At 42.6% G+C, this 21459-nt stretch overlaps 1 protein-coding gene across 1 annotated transcript in view; it reads right to left on the reverse strand.

The window, feature by feature from the left end:
* niban2b (niban apoptosis regulator 2b) overlaps nt 1-20869 on the reverse strand; it is a 46498-nt gene extending 25629 nt beyond the window's left edge. The window contains exons 1-5 of the mRNA XM_080739479.1: nt 20645-20869; nt 7715-7845; nt 4447-4575; nt 2724-2829; nt 1441-1608 (exon numbers count right to left, since the gene is read on the reverse strand). Coding sequence (XP_080595605.1) covers nt 1441-1608; nt 2724-2829; nt 4447-4575; nt 7715-7845; nt 20645-20699 — 589 coding nt within the window. The 5' untranslated portion in view covers nt 20700-20869. The remainder of the gene's footprint in view (nt 1-1440; nt 1609-2723; nt 2830-4446; nt 4576-7714; nt 7846-20644) is intronic.
* Between the last annotated feature and the right edge of the window lie 590 nt (nt 20870-21459).

The following is a 21459-nucleotide window of genomic DNA, read 5'->3' on the forward strand; positions in this document are numbered from 1 at the left end:
CCTTTGTTATCTAATTTTCTCCCCCCCCCCCCCCCCCTCTCTTTTTTCATTTGACCAACACCTTTTAATTAACCACTTAAACTCTCTAGAGTAGACTTCGAGTTGGCACTTTCCCCCATCTTCACCAAAGAACAGCCACTTTTTGGCCAATATGGATGCAGGGGTTCAAGTGGTTAACCCCTCAATTTGGTGTCCCTATTATAGGTGAAAATAAAAATAATAGATCTACAACGCGTCGCTGTGCGTCCTTTTTTTGCTGCGCAACACAGTCATACGATGAAGTATAAAATAGAGCTTGAAGTGGTTCAAATTATCATTCACAGGGTGCAGGAACTCCTATTGGTTCCTGACTATTAGCCACTTGTGATGCAGGAGATCGAGGTATCACAGTTTATTCTCCTGCTGTTGTTATTGTAAATCACACTGTTTAGGTATGCCATTTAAATGCCTGAAAGGTAAACAGAGGTGTCCTCAGGGAGAAGCTTCTGCACTTTTATCCAACGTGTGGTTCCACTGACAGGCCCTGCGGTCCTTATCAACAAAGATCAACATTTTTGTCACGGCAAATGTTAGTGTAACCCTGAAGGCAGTCATTCAGGACAAGTGTGTGCTTGCCTTCTCAGCCACGCTGCTCAACTGTAGCGTTTTCAACAAACATTTTGTTCTGCACCCTTGCAACGGAGCGTTGGCTGCACCGAATGTCCCAATGGGTTTCAAATCAGAGCGATTCAGTTATAGAGGCTTAGTACTAGTAGTAATGCTTTGTGGAGAGAATCTGAGCCACGCCCTACAAGCTATCAGTTCAGGCAAGTACAAATCAAACAGAATGAAGCTCTCATTTATCCCACATACAGGGTAGCAGGACGTTACATTCATTCTAATGCCACCTAGAATGAAATTCAAGACCAAACTTGCAACAAAATTAAATACATACTGTACCTGGCTTCGGAGACATGACCGGGCATGTGTTTATAAACACATTGCGTATTAGCATTAAACTTGCATTAACCCATGAAGCACTTTATTTGATAGGATAGAAAATTCATATTTATAATTTGGTTTTCTTTCAGTTTATTGCTGGGCAAAACTCTATCACCTGATACACAACCTCAAACAATATTTACCTTTCAAAAAATAATTTGTATGATTTCATACCATTTAAAAGTAAATCTGAATAAGTCCATTTAAGGCTTTTTAAGAATCTGTGGAGATCCGGACATTATTCTTCTTCTGTTCAGTAATGGTGAGTCGTCTAGTAAAAGTTTTACAACTTGAAACTGCAATAAAAATTTCCCTTCAAATTAGATCTTTATCCTTATATTATAATTGTATATTTTTACGACTTTTACTGTGCTTATGTCATAGTCTGTTATGCGCAAGTCTATCTCCATAATAATCCATTCATGTTAAGTTGCGTGCGTTCCCATCGGGTGAACTCACCATCATTGGCATGTCTGACACAGTCTTGCAAGACGGCCTGCCACTTCTGCTGTTCCTTCTCAGATACCACGCAGAAGAAGTAGTGACGAGCGTAAGGGTGCCACAAGATCAGAGGGAACTGGGTGGCGCACTTCAGGAAGGGTGAGCTCCCCACCTTAGCTTTCACACCTGGAGATCACACATACATACAATGAACATTCAATCGTCGTGTCACGTCCCACATTCTAAGCTCTCTCAGAAGTTAAGTGGTATAAATCCATGAAACGGACTAACGGATACATTTTGTATGCAGGATAATTTATCAATTCATAATTAATTAAGCCCTGTATACTTTATCGTAGAACACATCTGATCTACACTTACAAGCTCATGCCACACGTTGTGATCTTGTAGATCTGCCCTTTGCCTGCCCCCCTCCCCCATAATCACAAAACACCAGGGCCGACACAGGGCCATATGCATTGCATAAGAACTCTCCCTCAATGCATATCGTCACTGTCGGGCAGAAACCTCGTATCTCCAAGTTTCAAATTTGTACGTTTTTTCGCGAAGTAAAGCACTGCTTCATCAGACAAGGCCGTCGCACAAAAGTAGTGAAAACAGCAGATCTACAAGCACACAACGCCTCGTGTGTGCTTGTAGATCGGCTGTTTTCACTAGTTTAGTTCATTTTATTTTCTGATAAAAACGAACGGTTTTGGACATACAAGGTTTCCACCCGACAACGACGATATGGTCCTGTGTTGGCCCTGGTCTTGTGTGATTATGCCCATCTGTGTCGTGTATCTGTGTATTCATTTGATCACATTATGCTGCTGTAAAGCCTCAATTTCCCTTCAGGGATTAATAAAGTATCTCTCATCATCATCTCATCTAATGATGGTGTCGCTCACAGAAAATACAATTTATTTTACGATACATTGCGGTATACGGTATGAAAAGTCACCTTCAGGCAGCTGCTACCCGTGACTTGTAAATAGACTAAGCCCCCATGCTCCCCCCCACCCCTTTTTTTCTACCTTTATATTTGATGTTATGCTTTTTTTGCTTTTGAATTTGATATTATCCTAGGTAAAGTACTATGTTCTATCCGTCTGTCTTTCAATGTTATATGAGATACTTAAAGTGTGGTTCCTGTGGAAATAAGCCTCAGCTTTCTAGGATCTCCTTTTAGTTGACCTTGTACCAGTGATTTGTACCGTCACGAAACTGTACTTGTTTCTATTGCAATCTTCTAATAAATTCTTCAATCAATCAATCAATTGCATTGTTGGCTTCCTCACCAGGCAGACTGTTGCTGATCAGGTCCATGTACTGCTCCATGGACGTCAGGACTTTGTAGCCAGCACAGTTAATGGTTCCTTTGGGGTGTAGCCCTCTGTCGTGGGACTGGTAGCCAAAAGACCAGGAGCAAAACAGCAGAGCAGACAAAAGGAGACGACAATGAATCACACACAAACATAATCTAAAACAGACTGTGCTGGAAGTTGTACTTATGCTCAAATGAGGGGGCGGGTTAATGAAAGAAAAAGTGCATGGGTCACTCTGCAGAATAGTATTAACCACTTATCCCCTTCAAACTTCATCTTACAAGCTTCATAGATGATCTGCTGTTTTCGATAGTTTGGACGATTGTCACCTATACGGACATGCCAAAACTAGGGACGCCAGGTTGAAAGTGATTGACCACTTGAATCCTAGTGTCCCTATAATGGACATGCCATAACAGGAAAACATTCAGCGAAAATAGACAATCTACAGGGGAAATCCCGTTTTTCCGACGTAGCGATAAGGCGAAGTGTACTAACAGGGGTCTCCTACCGTACTGATAGGGCGACATGCAAATTTCCATTCAGGCTTTTCTGCCGTGCCGATAAGGCGAAAAGCAAATTTCCAGGCTTATGTGTGAAAAGTGTGTCCATTGTCATGGATTGCTCACCTGCATCGCGTTTCATCCCATTCATGCATTCATAGTTATGACTGCATTCCGATAGACCGCGTGCAACACATTAGCAGAAATGACCAACCCGACACCAGTGCTGTTGTAATGTTAGCAGGCTAACTAAACGAAATAAAATATATTTACAGTGCTTTGTTGCAAACATCATAATAACATGATGTTTGGAAAGGCACACGTGTATTTTCCAAGTAGGCTGCGTCGCTCTGGACAGCATAATCGGTACTACCAGAAACCCTGTTAGTACACTTGTATTTCGCCTTATCGCTACGTCGGCAAAACGGGACGTGCCCCGATCTACAACGCATCGCAACACATTGTGAACTTATAGATCAGCTATTTTGGGGCGAAGACATTTGGTGTAGAGGGAGAACGTAACAGGGCCAAGGACAGATCCCTGGGGCATCCCATTAAGTATCACTTATGTATAGGGTTTAAGAGTTTACATGGGCACTCTCGTCACGGCAGACAATAACATTGTCCTCACCGGAGGAGGTGGAGCGCTCACCTGCAGAGACCTCATCGCTTCGATTAGCAATGACTTCCCCCTCACAAAGACAATAAATAAATACTGAGGTTGTCTTTGTGTTAAGAAATATGCTTGTGTTGTTTTAACTTCCATTGTGTTTTCTTCATTGGGACAATAAAACATTCAACATGCACTAAACTGGTGGAGTTATGGGACCTACGGACCTACGGAAAATCTTTAAAGGGCTTTGGGTGTTTTGGGATACACGTTTTCAGGGTGCCTTCCAACACATCATTTCCAGTTCAAAATTCCATAATATTTCCAAACCTTACTGGAATTAATTCGATTTTTTTCTCCGTTTTCAGTATGATCTCAACAGCCAATAGTTACTGATTGCAAACTAAATTCATGTCAAATCTCACAATGACAGAAATGACAGTGGGCTTATAAATAAAACGTGCCATGTTCTTAACATATTATAGAGAGACTGATCGATAGTTTTCCAACAGTGCAAATGTAGCCATTTTCCATCCCTTTGCAGAAACCCAGTTTTGTTTTGTTTTGTTTTCCCTTCTCTCACCGATTTGTTATCATAGTAGTTGATGTTATAGGAGTCTGGGACGAAGAAGAAGCGATTCCTCCATTTCTTGTTCTCCTCAAGGTACTGGAACAGAGCTCCAGAGAAAATGGACTTGTTTTCCGGAGCGGCCTGCAAAGAAACCAGGCATGCCAACCATCAAGATACTTCAAAACGTACGGACAAAACAAACGATATGGACAAAGCTTGACCAAACACCTCAATATTGATATTGTGGTGAAAATGTCATAAGTGTGATGATAGTATACATTTTCTTTTAAACCTTTAAAAGTAGCTGATCTTCAAGCAACAAAATAAGTAGTTACGAGTCGACCCTTTTATTGAAAGTGTAGAAATTCTCATCTTGCCCAAATGCACAAAACGGTTGTTTACTGTAATCCCACGCCCACCCAGTTAGTATTGTTGTCTTCAGCAAAGCAGAAACATTCCTCAACAGCCTGTATTAAGCCAGACCAGACTCCAGTCTCTACCACAGCTCTGTGCAGGATCATTAGGATCATTAGTGTGTGCGTGTGCGTGTGTGTGTGTGTGTGTGTGTGTGTGTGTGTGTGTGTGTGTGCGTGCGTGCGTGCGTGCGTGCGTGCGTGCGTGCGTGTGTGTGTGCGGGCGCGCATGTGTGTTTGAGAGAGTAAGTCAATATAGTCTAAAGGCTGGCTGACTGTTTAAAAGTGAAACCCAACCTAAAAGATGTTTACCACTGAAATAAAGCCCTAACGTCAAATAAATAGTTTCAGTTGTAAAGTTAGATGGAAGAAGAAAAAAAAAAGTTTGTTTTATTACTTGAGGGTCTTTTACTGTACATTAGTGTAGTAAGTTACACGTCTGGGGAAGGACGACAGCGGCACGATATTTCACTTCCCTGAAGGAAATATATAAATGTAAGCCATTTAATAAATCAACTGTTTTTATTGCCCACAAAAAAGCTCTAGTCTAGAATTCTAAAAGAGACCATCCACCATGCACCCAAATGGACATTTTGGCTGAAGGGTGGCACTACTAGGCTAGCCAGCAGAAATCTAGCTGGAAATCTGGAGGATTTGAGACATCTTGTTTGGGATAAAAGTGGTGGACTGGTGAACCAGCATCGCCAACCATATTTCCAATAAAAGCAAGTTCATAAAAATGTCCTGATCATTTTGAAAGAACAAATAGCATTTGCCTCAGATACTTCACTTCAAAAGAACCTGACTCAAATGCTCAATCATCCTGTCTTGGTGAATAATGCACAAGGCATTCTAAGGAAAGTGCATGTGCAGTAGAGCAAATCTTCAAAGTCGGGTGGAAACTTTATGTCAAAAACAGTTATTTTTCAGGAAAAATAGTTATTTGGTCACAAGCTCTTGTTTATCTTAGCGAAAATAGCCAAACTACAAGTACACAACGCTCCGCATGATCTCACATCAGGACACATTGTGAGCTTGTAGATCGACTAATTACGCTACTATTATGTGACGATCGTGTATTCATTTGCAGAGCCCATTGAAATGAGATGGCTCATCTCAAGTAGAGCCCGACCGATATATCGGTCAATTCGATATATCGGTCGTTTTGGAGGTATCGGTATCGGTATCGGTGAATTATTCCACCGATACCGATATTTTTTTTTTTTTTTTTTTGACCCCATTAAATCTAGTAAACATGATTTCAATCGCGATTTTGCATGTTCCACCCCCCATACAACCCCATCTTTCATACAGGGCAGCCATCTTTGCTTACATAACATGAAACGTAAAACATAATGGCTATTTTCTCAAGAATGCCTGAACGGATTTCCAATCTGATTTTTTTGTTTGAAAGCTGTGAACAGCCTGCACAAACATGGTGCATGCTCTGTGCATGGGCGTGCATGATCTGTGCACTATAAATTACATGGAAGTCTATGGAGATTTATGGCAGGGAGAACCCAAAGAAGGCATATTTAATTGGCAGTAACTGAGTTAATTGTCTGTAACGTGTCTGCGGATAGAGCATGAAACCCTGAGTTATATAGGCCTATGTGTGGGCAATACCAGAATTATCCAGCAGAGTGCAGTATAATAGTCCAAGATGCAAGCCAACACTACTGGAGCTGCTGCCTCTCGTGTGTCGTTCACTCACCACATGCACTGTCTAACTCTGATTTTTCATGTTGCGGTGGAGGAAGGTGTGTAGGCCTATGTGAAAATCCACAGAGAAATATAGATGTCTGACTATAGACTATAGAACTTGTGTTGTTTAATTGCTTGGCAATGCATTTACGTTTGGATAACAGACACATATTAATTCATAAACGAGACAAAACACAGCAGAACCCCCAAATTAAAAGAGTATTATTATCCAACAAGCAATAGAAATTGATAACTGCGACCAAACTTAAAGTTTGACATGAAAAGCACAAAAAAAGCAATAATCTGACCATTTATCCGAGGGGCGAGCTGTCAATTAAATGATCTTAAATGAATAATTTTCTTTTTTTTACAAAACATCGGTATCGTATCGGTATCGGTGCTCTAGCACTCTCCAACATCGGATATCGGTATCGGTCGGAAAAAATGGTATCGGTCGGGCTCTAATCTCAAGGGGTTATTCCTAATAAAGAATTTAAATTAAACCCATTTAGAACGGGTACATATTATAGTGCATTATTATTTTATGCTTTAACTATTGAAAAATACCAGATATACAAGCACCGAGTGCCGCGCTGCGAGCTTGTAGATCTGCTATTTTTGAAAAATCATGAAAATTAGAATTTTGACCTGATGTGTCTTTTGAATCCTTCAAAGGTTTTTTTTTTTTTTAAACCTATGTTTCTATGTCAGCAATCTGGCTAGCCATCGTCAAAGAAAAGGTCCTTTTCACTTAACTGGAGCTCAGTTAGTCTGTTCTTGAGAGACTACTATGTCAGTGGTTCTCAAACCTTTTCATCTGAAGGACCCCCAAAATGATATGTATTTGGCCACGGACCCCCATCTCAAAATATTTAGTTCCAAGGACCACCCAGAAGCAAAAATTGAGTTACAAATGTTCGCTTTAAAAATACATATGTTCAAAGATTTGCACACATTTTCACAACTTTTTCAAAAATAGCAGAACTACAAGCTCGCAGCCGCGCTGTGAGCTTGTATATCTGCTATTTTTCAATAGCTAAAGCATTAAATAATTCTAGGCCTAAATGGGTCAACTCAACAGACATTGAAATATGGAGTTGCAACTAAGGTTTCTGCCCGACAGCGACGAAATAATACAACCAAGAAGGAAGAGGATGTTTTACCTTGCGGTGCAGCAGCTGGGGCTGCGGCCCCCCTCCTCCCTCGATGTCAAAGCGCACCTTGTTGAAGAGAGCCACGGCATACTGGAGTTCATACTGGCGGCCAAAGTCCCCCATCACCTCCCCTGTCCGTGCTGCAAAGCAGAACAAACAACTCTTGAGGAAAATACAGGAGCAACAACAGAACAGTAGCTCTATGGTTCATAGATGAAAATGTAATGTGGTAGGATTTTATTTTTATTTTTTAATTCAGTGTGTAGTGTACACTTGCATAAAAGGTTTGCCAGTGAGGAAATGATTGAGCTTTTCTTACACCCTGATAGAACAATGCTCAATAGTCAATTTAATTAATGGAATCAATTATCCAACAGGAATACAAAGAATGATAGGGGCGTGTTTCACACTAAACAAAAAAAACAAAGAACACTTTCATAATTTCGTAATTAAACCGGGCGCCCACTGGCATACCATTTAGGCATTGCCACATAGGCATGGGTGCCTGGCGGCGCCGCCGGTTCGATTCCCGATCCGGACGACCTTTGCCGCATGTCACTCCCCATCTCTCCCCCCATTTCCTGTCAGTCTACTGTCCCATTCAATAAAGGCATAAAAAGCCCAAAAACAAATCCATTCTGTACATCCAACTCAACTGTGCAGTTGTTTAGCAGGCTTGTTTCCTAGTTAACCACTAAAGCCCTATTCTGTAACTTGAACAATAAATAGCGAAAAGAGGCAAGATCAACAAGCCAGTGTTAATATGGTTTTAATGTCACATACGTAGCATTTAGCTGTGAAGTTGAAGTTCACCTTCCATTATGTGACCTCACAACACAACTGTCTTATCTGTTTCGAGAATGTTTCCACGCTGAAAGTCAAACACAACCTTGATAGAATGTTCAACACACATTGGTCCTTTTATCAGCAAGTCCACATCACTAGCATCACCCGAGTTAGCCTTCACAACCTGCAAATCACTGCTACTGTACAATACATTGAAAATGGAGTGGGAATTATGCTTAAAGCTTAAAGGGCCATTTCACCTCTGGGACAACCCGATCTTATTTTATTGTTGTTTGGGACATGATCGACACAATCCTGAGTTATTTTTTGTGTTCAATCTGTGTTTTTAGATATTTTAGTATTTCAGCATGTCTAGTGATGCATTTTGCATCATCAGTGATGCGTTTTGCATCATATGATGCAAAGCGCATCACTAGTACATGCTGAAATACTAAAATATCTCAAAAAACATAACAATAACTCAGGATTGTGTCGATTGTGTTCCAAACAACAATAAAATAAGAGTGGGTTGTCCCAGAGGTGAAATGGCCCTTTAAGAGAAAAGGAACCTATCTGAAGGATGAAACAAACCCAGATCAGACGCTCATATAATATCTTAAGAGTTCATAATATCTTAGAAAGATGTCTGAGGAGGACTTCATACATCTTGTCTTACATGTCCAATGGACGGTACAGCTAAAGTTTTTGATTTACAATCAAAGGCATCTTGTATTTGCTGAATTATTAGATTTTTTCCCTCTAAACCACCAAATCGATTTTCTGCATGGTTTAGATGGGGTAACAGTGGGATCATTACTTTTGCATAAACTGAACACCAATGCCTCCTGCCACATTATGTGAAATGCATTGCCCAGAGGACAGGACTCCAGACATTCTAGTCCAGGGTACAAAACCCTGGGAATGGGATCTGCTGGCTCTTATGGGAGCCGGGATCTGAGAGTGAGATCTGGAGCTGGACCAGACCAGTGGAGGAGAAAAAAAAAAAAAATCTACAGCTGGTGCCAAAACACTACTTGGCTTCTGCTTGTACCAGGATCCTCCCAACATGTGCTCTGCGGACCAATCCACTACAACCACCTCAAAAATCCCACAGTACCCCTTTCCGGGGCCCGACTCCAGAGATCAACATTCGAGGCCTTCCCATTTGTAAACGCTAAAATATTTCGACGTTTTGGCTGCTTTAACTGCGCAAGAGACACAGCATCTGGTGTGACTTATCATTTTAACAACTGGTTTTTGGGGGCCATAACGCTCATACTTATAGTAATTAGTAAAAGGGATGAAATATGCCTTTCACCATCTGGGGCTCTATGGGAAAAATGAGGGGGGAGAGATGACCCATTTGATCCCATCTGCTTTGTATTGTGGTTATGAAATGTTGCTTTTGCATTCAGGGAGAGGAAAGAAATGGATCAGGGTTTCTTCATAAGGCAGGCTATATAATTAGGCCATCAAAAGCACAGGCAGACTGGCCGTGACCTGGGGGAAGGGAGAATGGTATGAGGGAAATTAAATACACTATGGCACTATCGTTTTTCTCTACTTAGATGTCAAATAAATTGAAAATAACCAAAGATGTCAACAACAGGCCTGGTGATGAGTGACTGGTACTGTAGCAACGCGAGTGTTAAGCCTTTTGCACGACGCGTTTTTTCTCGCACAGAAAAAAACGGATGATTCAATTTTTTTAAAGAAAACAATGATTCTCTATGACCTCATGCACACCGGCTCCAAATTTGCCATCCAAATTTTTTCCGATCGAACCCACACCGGCTCCAAATTTGCCATCCAATTTTTTTCCGATCGAACCCAGTTCGATTTGTGCGTCTTGTCGCATGCTGTAAAAACTCATCGACTCCTTTTATGACTCCTCTTCGGATCCGCAGTGAGGATTCCGCACAGCCTTGCACACCAAATCTATGTGTTTTAATCATGCAGCAAACGGAAAGAAATGCAACTTTATGCCCTTTAGTTAGCTGCACCCAGTGAGGAGTTAACTCATTTTCAGAAAAGTAGCCACAATCAGGCTTAGATACAAGCTGGACGTGACTGATACAGATGAAATGTACAGGTGAAGGTCAGGTGAAGATAAAAGGCCTTTTCAGTTACGGTCATGGTCATATGCAGTTCTGCCATGACTCAAACACACAGATCATTTCATTATTGTGTCCATGTGTTTAATCATCATGCAGTGCCAACCCATCAAAGGATTCTGGATTATATCACACAAACCTGGTAAAACTACTGACACACAGTCACTGTAGGTCTACACAACAAACTGAACTGAATTTGTATCGTTACAATGTGATATGGACACACAGACAAACCCTTTAGTAGAAAAGGGTGTGAATGGTGTTGATGTCATTTGTTTGCACTACAGCAATGAATGACTAACACAAAGTATCTTGAACAAACATCCCGACATGCATGGCAACGGAACAAATCTGTACTGTTATGTTGCTCCTTTCCCTGACTCTCAACCCCTGCCCTGACTGAGTCAGGCGTCAGTCACTCACCACAGCAAGCTCTCTCACCAAACCATCTCTCACATAGGCTACTAACCTAAAGACTCCACCGGTCAATGAGGTCAACAGGTCAATGCAGAGCAATGGCGACTTCCACAGAGCTGCTTTTGTTTCACTGAGGTCACTGACGTAACCTACCTCCTAATAGGGGTGGGCGATATGGTGATATTAAATATCGTTTAGACGATACAATGTCTCCATGATATGCCTTTTCAGAGAGATTGTATATATCGTGATACAATGAAGGAGCCTTATGAATGAATGAGCCTGTTGAATTGTAATACAGAGATTCGTGGCAGAATTAATTTAAACCTGCATTTTGGTCTAAATCAGTAGTTCTCAAACTTTAAAATGTCAAAGTCTCCCCTTAACTCTGACAGTATACAAATGAAACCAAATGGACCCGTAAGGGTCCATTTGGTTTCATTTGTATACTGTCAGAGTTACATACTTTTAAGGGTCAATTTAGACCTCCCAAAAAAAGGATAACTGGTCTAAATGGTCCGTTACTCCTTTTTCTTTTAGTTTTAATGACCTTATACGTGGTTGTGCCGGTTAAGTAAATTGAAAAATAACCATAAAAACCAACATGAAAAATAATTGTGATAAGATTGTGTATCGTGATACCACAAAATATCACGATATTGTATTTTTCCATATCGCCCACCCCTACCTCCAAATAATCCAAAGTAAATGTCACGCCACCCCCTTCATTTATTGGCAAAGTAGACGATGGCCAGTGTCTGGACAGGTTAATTAATGAGAGATCCAGATTGTCTTGCTTAAGATACCATTTCCTGACAAAAGCTAAGCTCATTGACACACTTTAAGGCTACGCCATATTTCAGGCTAGACAGACTGACATCTGGTGATAGCATAGCAGACAGAGCAGCAGAGAGGACTTGCTGTAGCTAGCCAGCTGGCTTCTTGCAGAGGAAAGCCTGAGTTGTATGCCAGTGTCACGTGCTGAAAACAGCCGATCTACAAGCACACAACGTGTTGCCGCGTGGGCGCATCGTGTGCTTGTAGATCGGCTATTTCCGGTGCTCGGCACTGGCGCGTAAACAAGTATAAATCAGGCTGAATTCTCAGTGGATTTGGACCATTCTGTGAAAGGAGAGAGGAGGATGACTGGAGATGTCGGTGGAACTATGCTTTTTCCATTTAGACATTTTCCAGACATTAATTGGCTGGCTTTGATGATGTTGGTCAATGTTAAAAAAACAAATATATAACACACAAAGTGGCACTATGTGGCAATATGTTCTAGATTTGTATTAAATATCAAATCATCATGTACTATTTTTATGGAAAAGCAAGTTGAAAGAGCCAATCCCCTTTGTTTGGCAGCTAGCTTTGTACTGTACCTTGTTACTTAGACCTGCAGGGTCAATAACGACAAGCTTTTGAATGGTTGAACACAAATCTTCACAATATGAGAGAGGACTTTCTCTCTCCTCCCCCCCCCCCCCCCCCCCCGATTGCTTCAAACACTTTTCACACCATCAAGTCGTAAACTTTCCATATCAGATTCAACATCATAAATTGGGGAAACGCCATAATGAGTCAGCCATTGGCGTGAACGCTTCAGTGTCTGTTGGCTGTTCAACCTGCCTAGTCAGGGAACTCTGCAGCTGAGGGGTCAGTGGAGTTCCTGAGTTCACTTGAGTGCACTATAATGGAACGAAGGCTGCGATGAAAGGAGGACAGGATTACGCATCTGCAAACGCATCTCCTGCTGTCTGCCGTATTTTGTTTTGTAATGAATGAGACCTTTGTTTTGCCTCACTGTCAGTCAGCTCTGCGGTCTGTTGGTCATCTAAGTGACGAACACTAAATAACACTCAGTCAACTGTGTCATCCCAAAGCAAAAGTGACCAACAGAGCCAGAGTTCCATCTCCTTGTTAAGACTCAACAGTATGGGTATTTGGGTAAATGGATATAAAATGCATTTTAACGCCATTTGGTCATAAACAAAAATCACACCAGTGTGAACTGAGCGGTGGTCGTGGAGGCTGCGCAACAGCAAAACAAATATATAATAATAATTATAATTATAATAAAAAATATTAAAAAAATAAATAATAATAAAATATATATATATATGGGGGGGGGGGGGGGGGGGGGGGTGCTTGCTTGCGTGTGAGAGAGAGAGCCATCCATCCATCCATGTCACTCAGGCCACCACTGGTATTGCAGTTGATGCTCAGGGCAGACTAGACTCAACAGCACCTCTCTGGTCACCAGGGGTACTTAGGCTACATACGGACCCACATACATAGACGGATACACACACGGCCACGCTATGGAGACGGTGTGACCACCGCTCAAAAGAAGGGGCTTGCACACTGAACTGAAGGATGAAAAACCCAGGCTCTTTGGATGCAAAATGTGCAAAAAGTGACATGGTGAAAATGACACACAGAGTAGATGTTCCGGTCCTCAGACCATCATCAACACATGGTCTGAGGACCGAAGCCATTCGTTGCCCGTGTTGAGAGAGTATTGCTCAAAATGTTAAAACGAACATTGGTTCATCACCACCATTAATTCAATGCCTGTCAATGCCTGTCATTCCTTTATTTCCTTATACTGCAGGATGAATTAAACCAAATATGGCAGCCCTATCTGGTCTTCAGGCACTATGTACCAATGTTCTACAGTTCTGCATGTTACCATCTGATGCCATTGGCATCCATGAAGACAAAAGCCATTTCAGTTACAGTCATGGTCATACGCAGCACAACACTATGTGAATCAGCTGGGGTAGCACTTCATTATTGTGTCTATTGTGTTTATTCCCCACATGAGGTATTCATCTTGCAGCGTGCACTGCCAACCCCTCTAAAGATTCTGGAGCATTGCCCTTTTATCTTAGAAAATTATCATTTCAATAGCAAACTGTGTTATCGTAACGTCATGACACCCAATTACACAACCCTGACTGAACTACTGACAACAACAACCTGAACTGAAATGACTGAATTTGACTGAATTTTTGGAGCGGTGAAAGCGCTCCCAATAGACAGGTATGTCCGTGGGTATGTCCGTGGCTGGGTGGCTGGGTGGCTGGGTGGCTGGCTGGCTGGCTGGCTGGCCGTGTCCGTAGCCTGGCAATACCTTGAGTGGCCACACACAACACACTAGTTAAAGGAGGGGCGCTGTTTTGTGCAGGCCAGGCACACTCACCACTCACTCACAGGCACAGTTTACATTTTACAGTTTAGGCATTTAGCAACACACACAGGGTATAGCTGCTCAGATTCACCGCTCCACTTCGAACCGAGGTTTGATTTTATTTTTACAATGATACTCACCTGTCCTAAATCTAGCCTATACACTTCTGACAACAACCTGAACTGAAATGACTGAATTTGTATTTTTTCAATGGTACTCACCTGCCCTAAATCTAGCCTATACACTCAATGACGTTGCCTCCACATCCACATAACAATAGTTGATACAACGGTCCCTATCCAGGCTGTTCTTTGTCTGTAACCCGGTTAGATATGTCACGGGCAGCAGACTTTCAGTCTTCATCCGCCAGCAAAGGGACACCGCTTGAGGGCAAAGTAAGTGAGACAAAGAAAGAAGACGAAGAAAAGAAACCATCTACTCCAGGTTGATTGATGCCGTCACAGGAAAGTCAAGCATAAACAGTCAGCATAGCAATTTAATCCATCTGGTATAGCAACAGAAAAGAGATTACTTGTAATGAATCCGCACCGTTATAAAAGTACAGTACACACTGTTCTTAGGATTTAATATAAACTGTACCAGGGCCAGCATAAATATTTGGCTCCGTTGATGCTTCAGTTACTCTATATATCTGTCATCTTAATTCACTCATCTTTCGGGTTGAAAGGTATTAGTTCCTCAGGAATCCCATCAGCAAATTCTCCTTCCTGTTATCATCTGCCTGCCTGTGCCCACATTAACACATAACGGTACAATGTAGCACATGATATGATATGACCCAAAACTTAGGAAAGACTTGACTAGGTACAGACTCAGCGAATACAGCCTTGCAATAGAGAAAGGCCACAGGGTCTGCCACAGACAGACCCGCTCCCAAGGGAAGACCCTTGCACCCACTGCACACAAAATGTGGTAGAAACAGAGCTACACTTCCTAACCACCTGCCCACTATACCAAGACATCAGAGACACATACTTCCCACAGATTACACACACCCCAAGTGAGTTTGAAAACATGATGATGAAAAACTCCCATACCTACTGGGAGAAATACAACAATGTGCGAACACAACAGCAAGATTTGTGAACTGTTGAGACAAAAAAGGCTAGAGACTGGAACACAACCACCCTAAGGACTACAAACCATGGATTGACATATCAGTCACGAAATCTGTTTACACAATGCTGTACCCCCTCCAACTGTATTATGTTCTCCATTTTCAACAGTTTTTTTGTATTTGTGACACTTGCTTTGGCAATGTAAACATATGTTTTCTCATGCCAATAAAGCTCCATTGAATTGAACTGAATTGATGTGTTCACGTACTCGACACTGAAAAAGCAGCACTCTCTCTGAACCCAGATACATTGAGTTACTCAAGTGGAAAGGTGTGAGGCACAGCCATGGATAACTCAATTAGTTTTAAGAGCTAATAAGGACACGAAAAGTTATTCAATGTATTCAATGGACTAGTTCAATGAAATCTGTTCAATGAAAAGCAATATTCCTCTAAAGTTAAATAAAAAGCAAGTATTTTGCACACCTACAAAGGTGACAAGTGTCGTGTGTAGGAGAAGACCAAACGAGGGCCCTTGTTTGGCCACGCTGAAAGACAAAACTCCCGTCTTCAAATGCAATTAAAATGTTTTAACGCGCGTCATCCGTCATCAGCACCCACACCCTAGGTGGGGTTGGCGATAGGGCCTTTCTGTGGTGAGTTTGCATGTTCTCCCCGTGTCTCCTTGGGCAGGCCCTCACACAAAAACATGCAGTAGTCCTGGTTTCTATACTACCTCCCCCTAGCCAGCCGGGTGCTCCCCAATGTCCCCTGGTGCGGCAGGGGGAGAGCGGAAACCAGGACTACAGGTTAGGTAGTCACCGGGTGAGAAAAATGGGTTGCAAAAACCGTGGGATAAAAAATATAAAGAAGGAAAAAAAATGTTTTAACGACATTCAGTCTGTTAGACCATCACCAGGTTATCTTTAATTAGGAGATAGAAAAAGATAACCCGTCCTAAAAGATAACCTGATGAAGGTCTAACAGATCGAAACATTATTCCCATTAAAACTTTGTAATTGAATTGCATTGAAAGACAAGTGTGCAGGTTTTTTTTTTCTTTCTATCCTCTCAAGTTACATTGTGTACATTTGCAGGCTTTGCAGCTAAAAGAGGGAGCAGGGGAGACGAGGGGGTACAGGTCACATTCTTTCACATTTGTCAAGTACAACAGACTCAGTGTGTTTACTATACAACTCTCCCCCCACGCTGGCAGCACCTTCCCACCTCTGCCAGGCACAGGCAAACAGATGTGTATGCACACACACACACACACACAGGAACCAGGGACGTGCTGGCCATTGGGAAAAGCGAGACAACTCCCGAACGTCCGGTTCATTCCCGGCCGGTCCAGGCCGGCCATTAGGAAATAAAATAAAATAAAATGTCGGCCTTCGTTCCATTTTGGTGGCTGGGCGGCCAACCAAGTAAATCGTCACTGTTGGGCAGAAACCTTGTATCTCCAAGTTTCAAATGTATACATTTTTTCGCAAAGCAAAGCACTGCTTCATCATACAAGGCCGTTGCACAAAAGTAGTGAAAACAGCAGATCTACAAGCACACAACGCCTCGCGGTGCGAGGCGTTGTGTGCTTTTTAAAATGGTTTTGGACATACAAGGTTTCCACCCGACAATGACGAAATATAACTCCTGTAATTGGCCCACTGGCTTGTTACTTGTCATGATCTGAAATGGCTAATCTTTGAGTAGCAGCAGCGCTATAGAGAGAGATCTCTCTCTATAGCGCGCAATGAGGGCCTCTACAACTCTTTTTCCCGGGCTGAATCAGGGGCCCAGCATGTCCCTGGCAGGAACGCACACACTCTACTAAGCACTGATGGAAGCTTTCAGCCTAAATGATGCTACAGCCTTAGCCTTTCGTCCCAACTGTAAATCTAGTTCACCCAGCAGTGCCGTTACAGAGAGTACACACAGCAATCCACTTCACTCTCCACTGCATGCAAGCTAAACAATTTGAGCACGGCTCGACCATGAGACAATGTTATAGGGAAACTTTGGCAAGGACAGGAAAGCAGAATCCTGCTTATTAGGCCCACACAAGAATGACATTTGTTCCCCCCCCCTTTTCACCACAGCGCCTTAACAAAAACATTCCACTGAGACTGGTCCCACAGGCTGACTCATAAATTTAGACCATGTTCCCATTAAAAGCAGAGGCAGAGGTAAGCTTTGCCGCTGCAGTGAGGGGTTATTAGACTAAATGAGAGTAAATTTGGTTAGGGCTAAACATGTTTACCAAGTAAATGAAAATGGTGTGAATGCATGTGTACATACACAACACAGTACTAGGTACAGTATGTTTTTGTGTGTGTGTGTGTGTGTGTGTGTGTGTGTGTGTGTGTGTGTGTGTGAGAGAGAGAGAAAGAAGTGAAAGAGTGCACAATCTGCACAAGTGCACATACACATATTGTGTGGTCACACAAGAAAGACCAATGGTTGTTTGCTCTGCCTGTGCCTTTTGAAATGAGCATCTCTGTGCAGGGCAGAGTGTTTGTAGGGTGAGAGTGCCCCGCCTTGCCAGGCCACACAGAGCCAACTCTGTTGACTACCTACCACTCCCTCCAGAGCCAATTCCCCCTAAAACAGAGCCTGCTTCTGCCACAGCCAGGCATACAAAAAAAAAAAAAAAAAACACATCCACGTTAAGATTTCCTGTATCGCTGCACTGGTCGAGCCACCCCCAACCACGCCACACCTACACACCCACTGACCTGTCAAGCACTAGTTCATTAGTGTAAATAGGAGACATACATCTGTGTGCAAGTGTACACTTAAGTGTCTTCATGTGTTTGCAATGCATGAGAGTTCCACTGGGTTTGTGTACATGTGCATAATACATTTAATCACGTGTGTCGTGCACCCTTGCAAGTCTTCAGGCAGGAAGGCCATCTATGCCCCCACCCACCCCAATCGCACATGACACACATTCACACCCAAATACAGATACTCAAGTCTATGACCTCATGGGGTAGGGTGGGGTCGGTCAGGACTCAGGAGACAATACGAGTTATACAGCTTCTTGGAACCCGGCCAACCTCAGGGATTCCCTATCCAATCCAGTTGTTGTTATCTGCCACCAAAACCAGGGTGGATGATTACAATTACAAAGTGCCGAAGAAAGTATGATGACAGGAGGTCGGAGGACCATTCATCACCAGCTCACAAAGACAGTGACGCAACACAGTGATACTGGGCTGGGACGTGCTGGCCATTGTGAAAAGCGGGACAACTCCCGAACGGCCGATTCATTCATTCATTCATCGTCGTCCTTCGTTCCATTTTGGGGTCTGGGCGGCCAACAAAGTAAATCGTCACTGTCGGACAGAAACCTCGTATCTCCAAGTTTCAATTTTTTTTTTTTTTTTTCGCAAAGCAAAGCCCTGCTTCATCATACAAGGCCGTTGCACAAAAGTAGTGAAAACAGCAGATCTACAAGCACACAACGCCTCGCGGTGCGAGGCGTTGTGTGCTTGTAGATCGGCTGTTTTCACTAGTTTAAATCATTTTTAAAATGATAAATACAAAACAAACTATTTTGGACATACAAGGTTTCCACCCGACAACGACGAAATATAACTCATGTACAGTAATTGGCCCACTGGCTTGTCACTTGTCATGATCTGAAATGGCAAATCTTTGAGTAGCAGCAGCGCTATAGAGAGAGAGATCTCTCTATAGCGCGCAATGAGGGCCTCTACAACTTTTTTTCCCGGGCTGAATCAGGGGCCCAGCATGTCCCTGATACTGGGTCATTGAGCCAACAATAACATGGCTGTCTCATCATTGATGATATCGCTGATATAGGACATGATTGAATGTGTGTGAGAGTGCATTTGCGTGTCCGTCCTGTCTGATGACAAATCCAGGCACTTCCTTTGAAGACAGACGCGGAGACTATGCGGCGCTGGCTGGGTTGTCCAAGGCCCTGGAGAAGGTTTCCATCCAGACACACAGGCCAGGCTAGGCACGCTTTTTTCACGCATTCCTCAAATTCCACATCTGATGTGTCTCAACTCTGAATTGACCAGCCAAGACATTAAGAAAAGGGATGACGCTACAAATCAAAGTCCTTGGTCTCACAAGCCTTCTCACACTCCCACCCCCGTGCACTCTGTCAAGACAGCCTGTCTAGTGTTGTTAGCAAAACCTGACTTTTGGCAACCAGGGAAGCAAAGCCAAACAGTGGTTGCTGTGAATGTTCTTTCAATTAGTTATGGTAGGTTGGGAAAATGGTACTGGAATTGCAATGAGGGCATTCACTAGCTCATCTCACTCACACACACTTGCACACACACTTTCCCCAGACCTTTCTGGTGGAATTTAGCCTGTGACTCAGTCAGAGTTTATGGTAGGCTACAAGGTCAGATAGATCAAACAGGTAAATAGGCTACTAAATATGTATAGCCTGATCATGGTCATAATAATGACACGTTCAATGTCCAAAGATCACCATAATAGTTTATGTTATTTAGTCTACCTCGTTAGAACTATTTGAACGTGTGTGTGTGGGAAAGACACGCCCATGGTCCATAAACTATAGCTACCTGTCAACTTTCCCTATAATATCTCCTGGCCCTGAATCTGTCTGTGGCCCTGAATCTGTCTGTCGTCTCTTTGCCCTTGTAATGTGTAGTGCACTGCAGATCCTGCATGTAGTTACTCGCACTAAAGCCTACTTTGTCAATAACATTTTGAGTTAATAACGTGGCTGTCACTCCGCACAGCATGCCTAAAGCAAATTCCTGGTAGGCATATAAACTACTGACTCATGTTGTCAACAAACTGAGATGGTGAATGTGATATGTCACTTAAATGGAACCAGGTGGTCAGTGGAGGAAAAAGTACTGAAATGTTTTACTTACTTCAAGTACGTTTCAATACAAAATACTCTGTTACAAGTAAAAGTAGTGTGCACAATGTCCTGTTTCACATGTTTCCATTGAAATAGCCATGGCTGAAATGGTTAACACTTTGCAAAGTAACTACTAACTCAAGTTTTCAAATAATATTGGAGTAAAAGTACAATATTTGCCTCTGAGATGTAGTGGAGAGTGGAGACTGTGGAGTAGTAGAAGTAAAAATACTGAGATTTGGAAATACTCCAGTAAAGTAAAAGTACCTGAAAATTGTACTTGAGTATGTCTAGATGTATTTAGTTACTTTACACCACTGCAGGCGGTCTGTCTGTGGTTTTGAAACTTGACAGTTGAGGTTAGCGACACGCACATGTGCGCGCGCGCACCACACACACACACACACACACACACACACACACACACACACACACACACACTCAAACACCAAACAAACAACCAAATCAAAGTCCTCACCTGTGATAATCTCCCTCTTGCCCTCGTCCAGGTGGCTCGATATCACATCCCCCATGGCGACAAAAAGTTGTAGCCTATATTCCCCGGTGTATTCCAATCGTCCCAATAAGTGTCAAAACTCGCAAGGAGGTGAAAAGAAAGTACGTTTTCTCTCTCGTGTAAAACCAAACTAAAACGGACTGTGTGGGTGGGTGGCCGCTCTCATCCAGCGCTACGACCCTTCTTCTTCCAACATAACTCGACAGATGACTGAGTCAGAAGTCCAGGAGGTGGAGAGATTTGAGGGAAGAGGAAAAGTTGGGCAAGAGCTGTAGAGGAGGGAAATACACACCCTCGTTCGCGTGAGTCACTATAAAGAAGGTGTGGTTTCTATGGGGCTGAGAGTCTGACCCATTTATATACAGTAGTCTACTGCTAGCCTAGGCCACTGTCAATGGGTGTGTGTGTGTGTGTGTGTGTGTGTGTGTGTGTGTGTGTGTGGGGGTGCGCGCGCGCGCGTGCGCGTATATGGGTTTCATTCAAAACAACTGAAAGGTACAGTTTCATGAGGTCAACTAAAAGGAGATCCTAGAAAGCACTTGGCTTATTTACACAGGAAACCACTTAAGCATCTCATATAACATTGAATAACAGACGGATATACACAGTATGCAGTAATAGTCAGGAAAAAAAAGAAAAGAAAACAGTGCAGGAAAATATAGACCATATGTAGCCATGTAGGCTATAGGCTAAATATTTACAATAAAATTAATGCTGTTTTGTTTACTTTAAAGCTTTGGAGTGCGTGTGTAGCCTATTATTATTATTATTATTAG

This window comes from Nannobrachium achirus (assembly GCF_963921795.1).
Source record: "Nannobrachium achirus genome assembly, chromosome: 12".
In the NCBI taxonomy this organism is placed as follows: Eukaryota; Metazoa; Chordata; class Actinopteri; order Myctophiformes; family Myctophidae; genus Nannobrachium; species Nannobrachium achirus.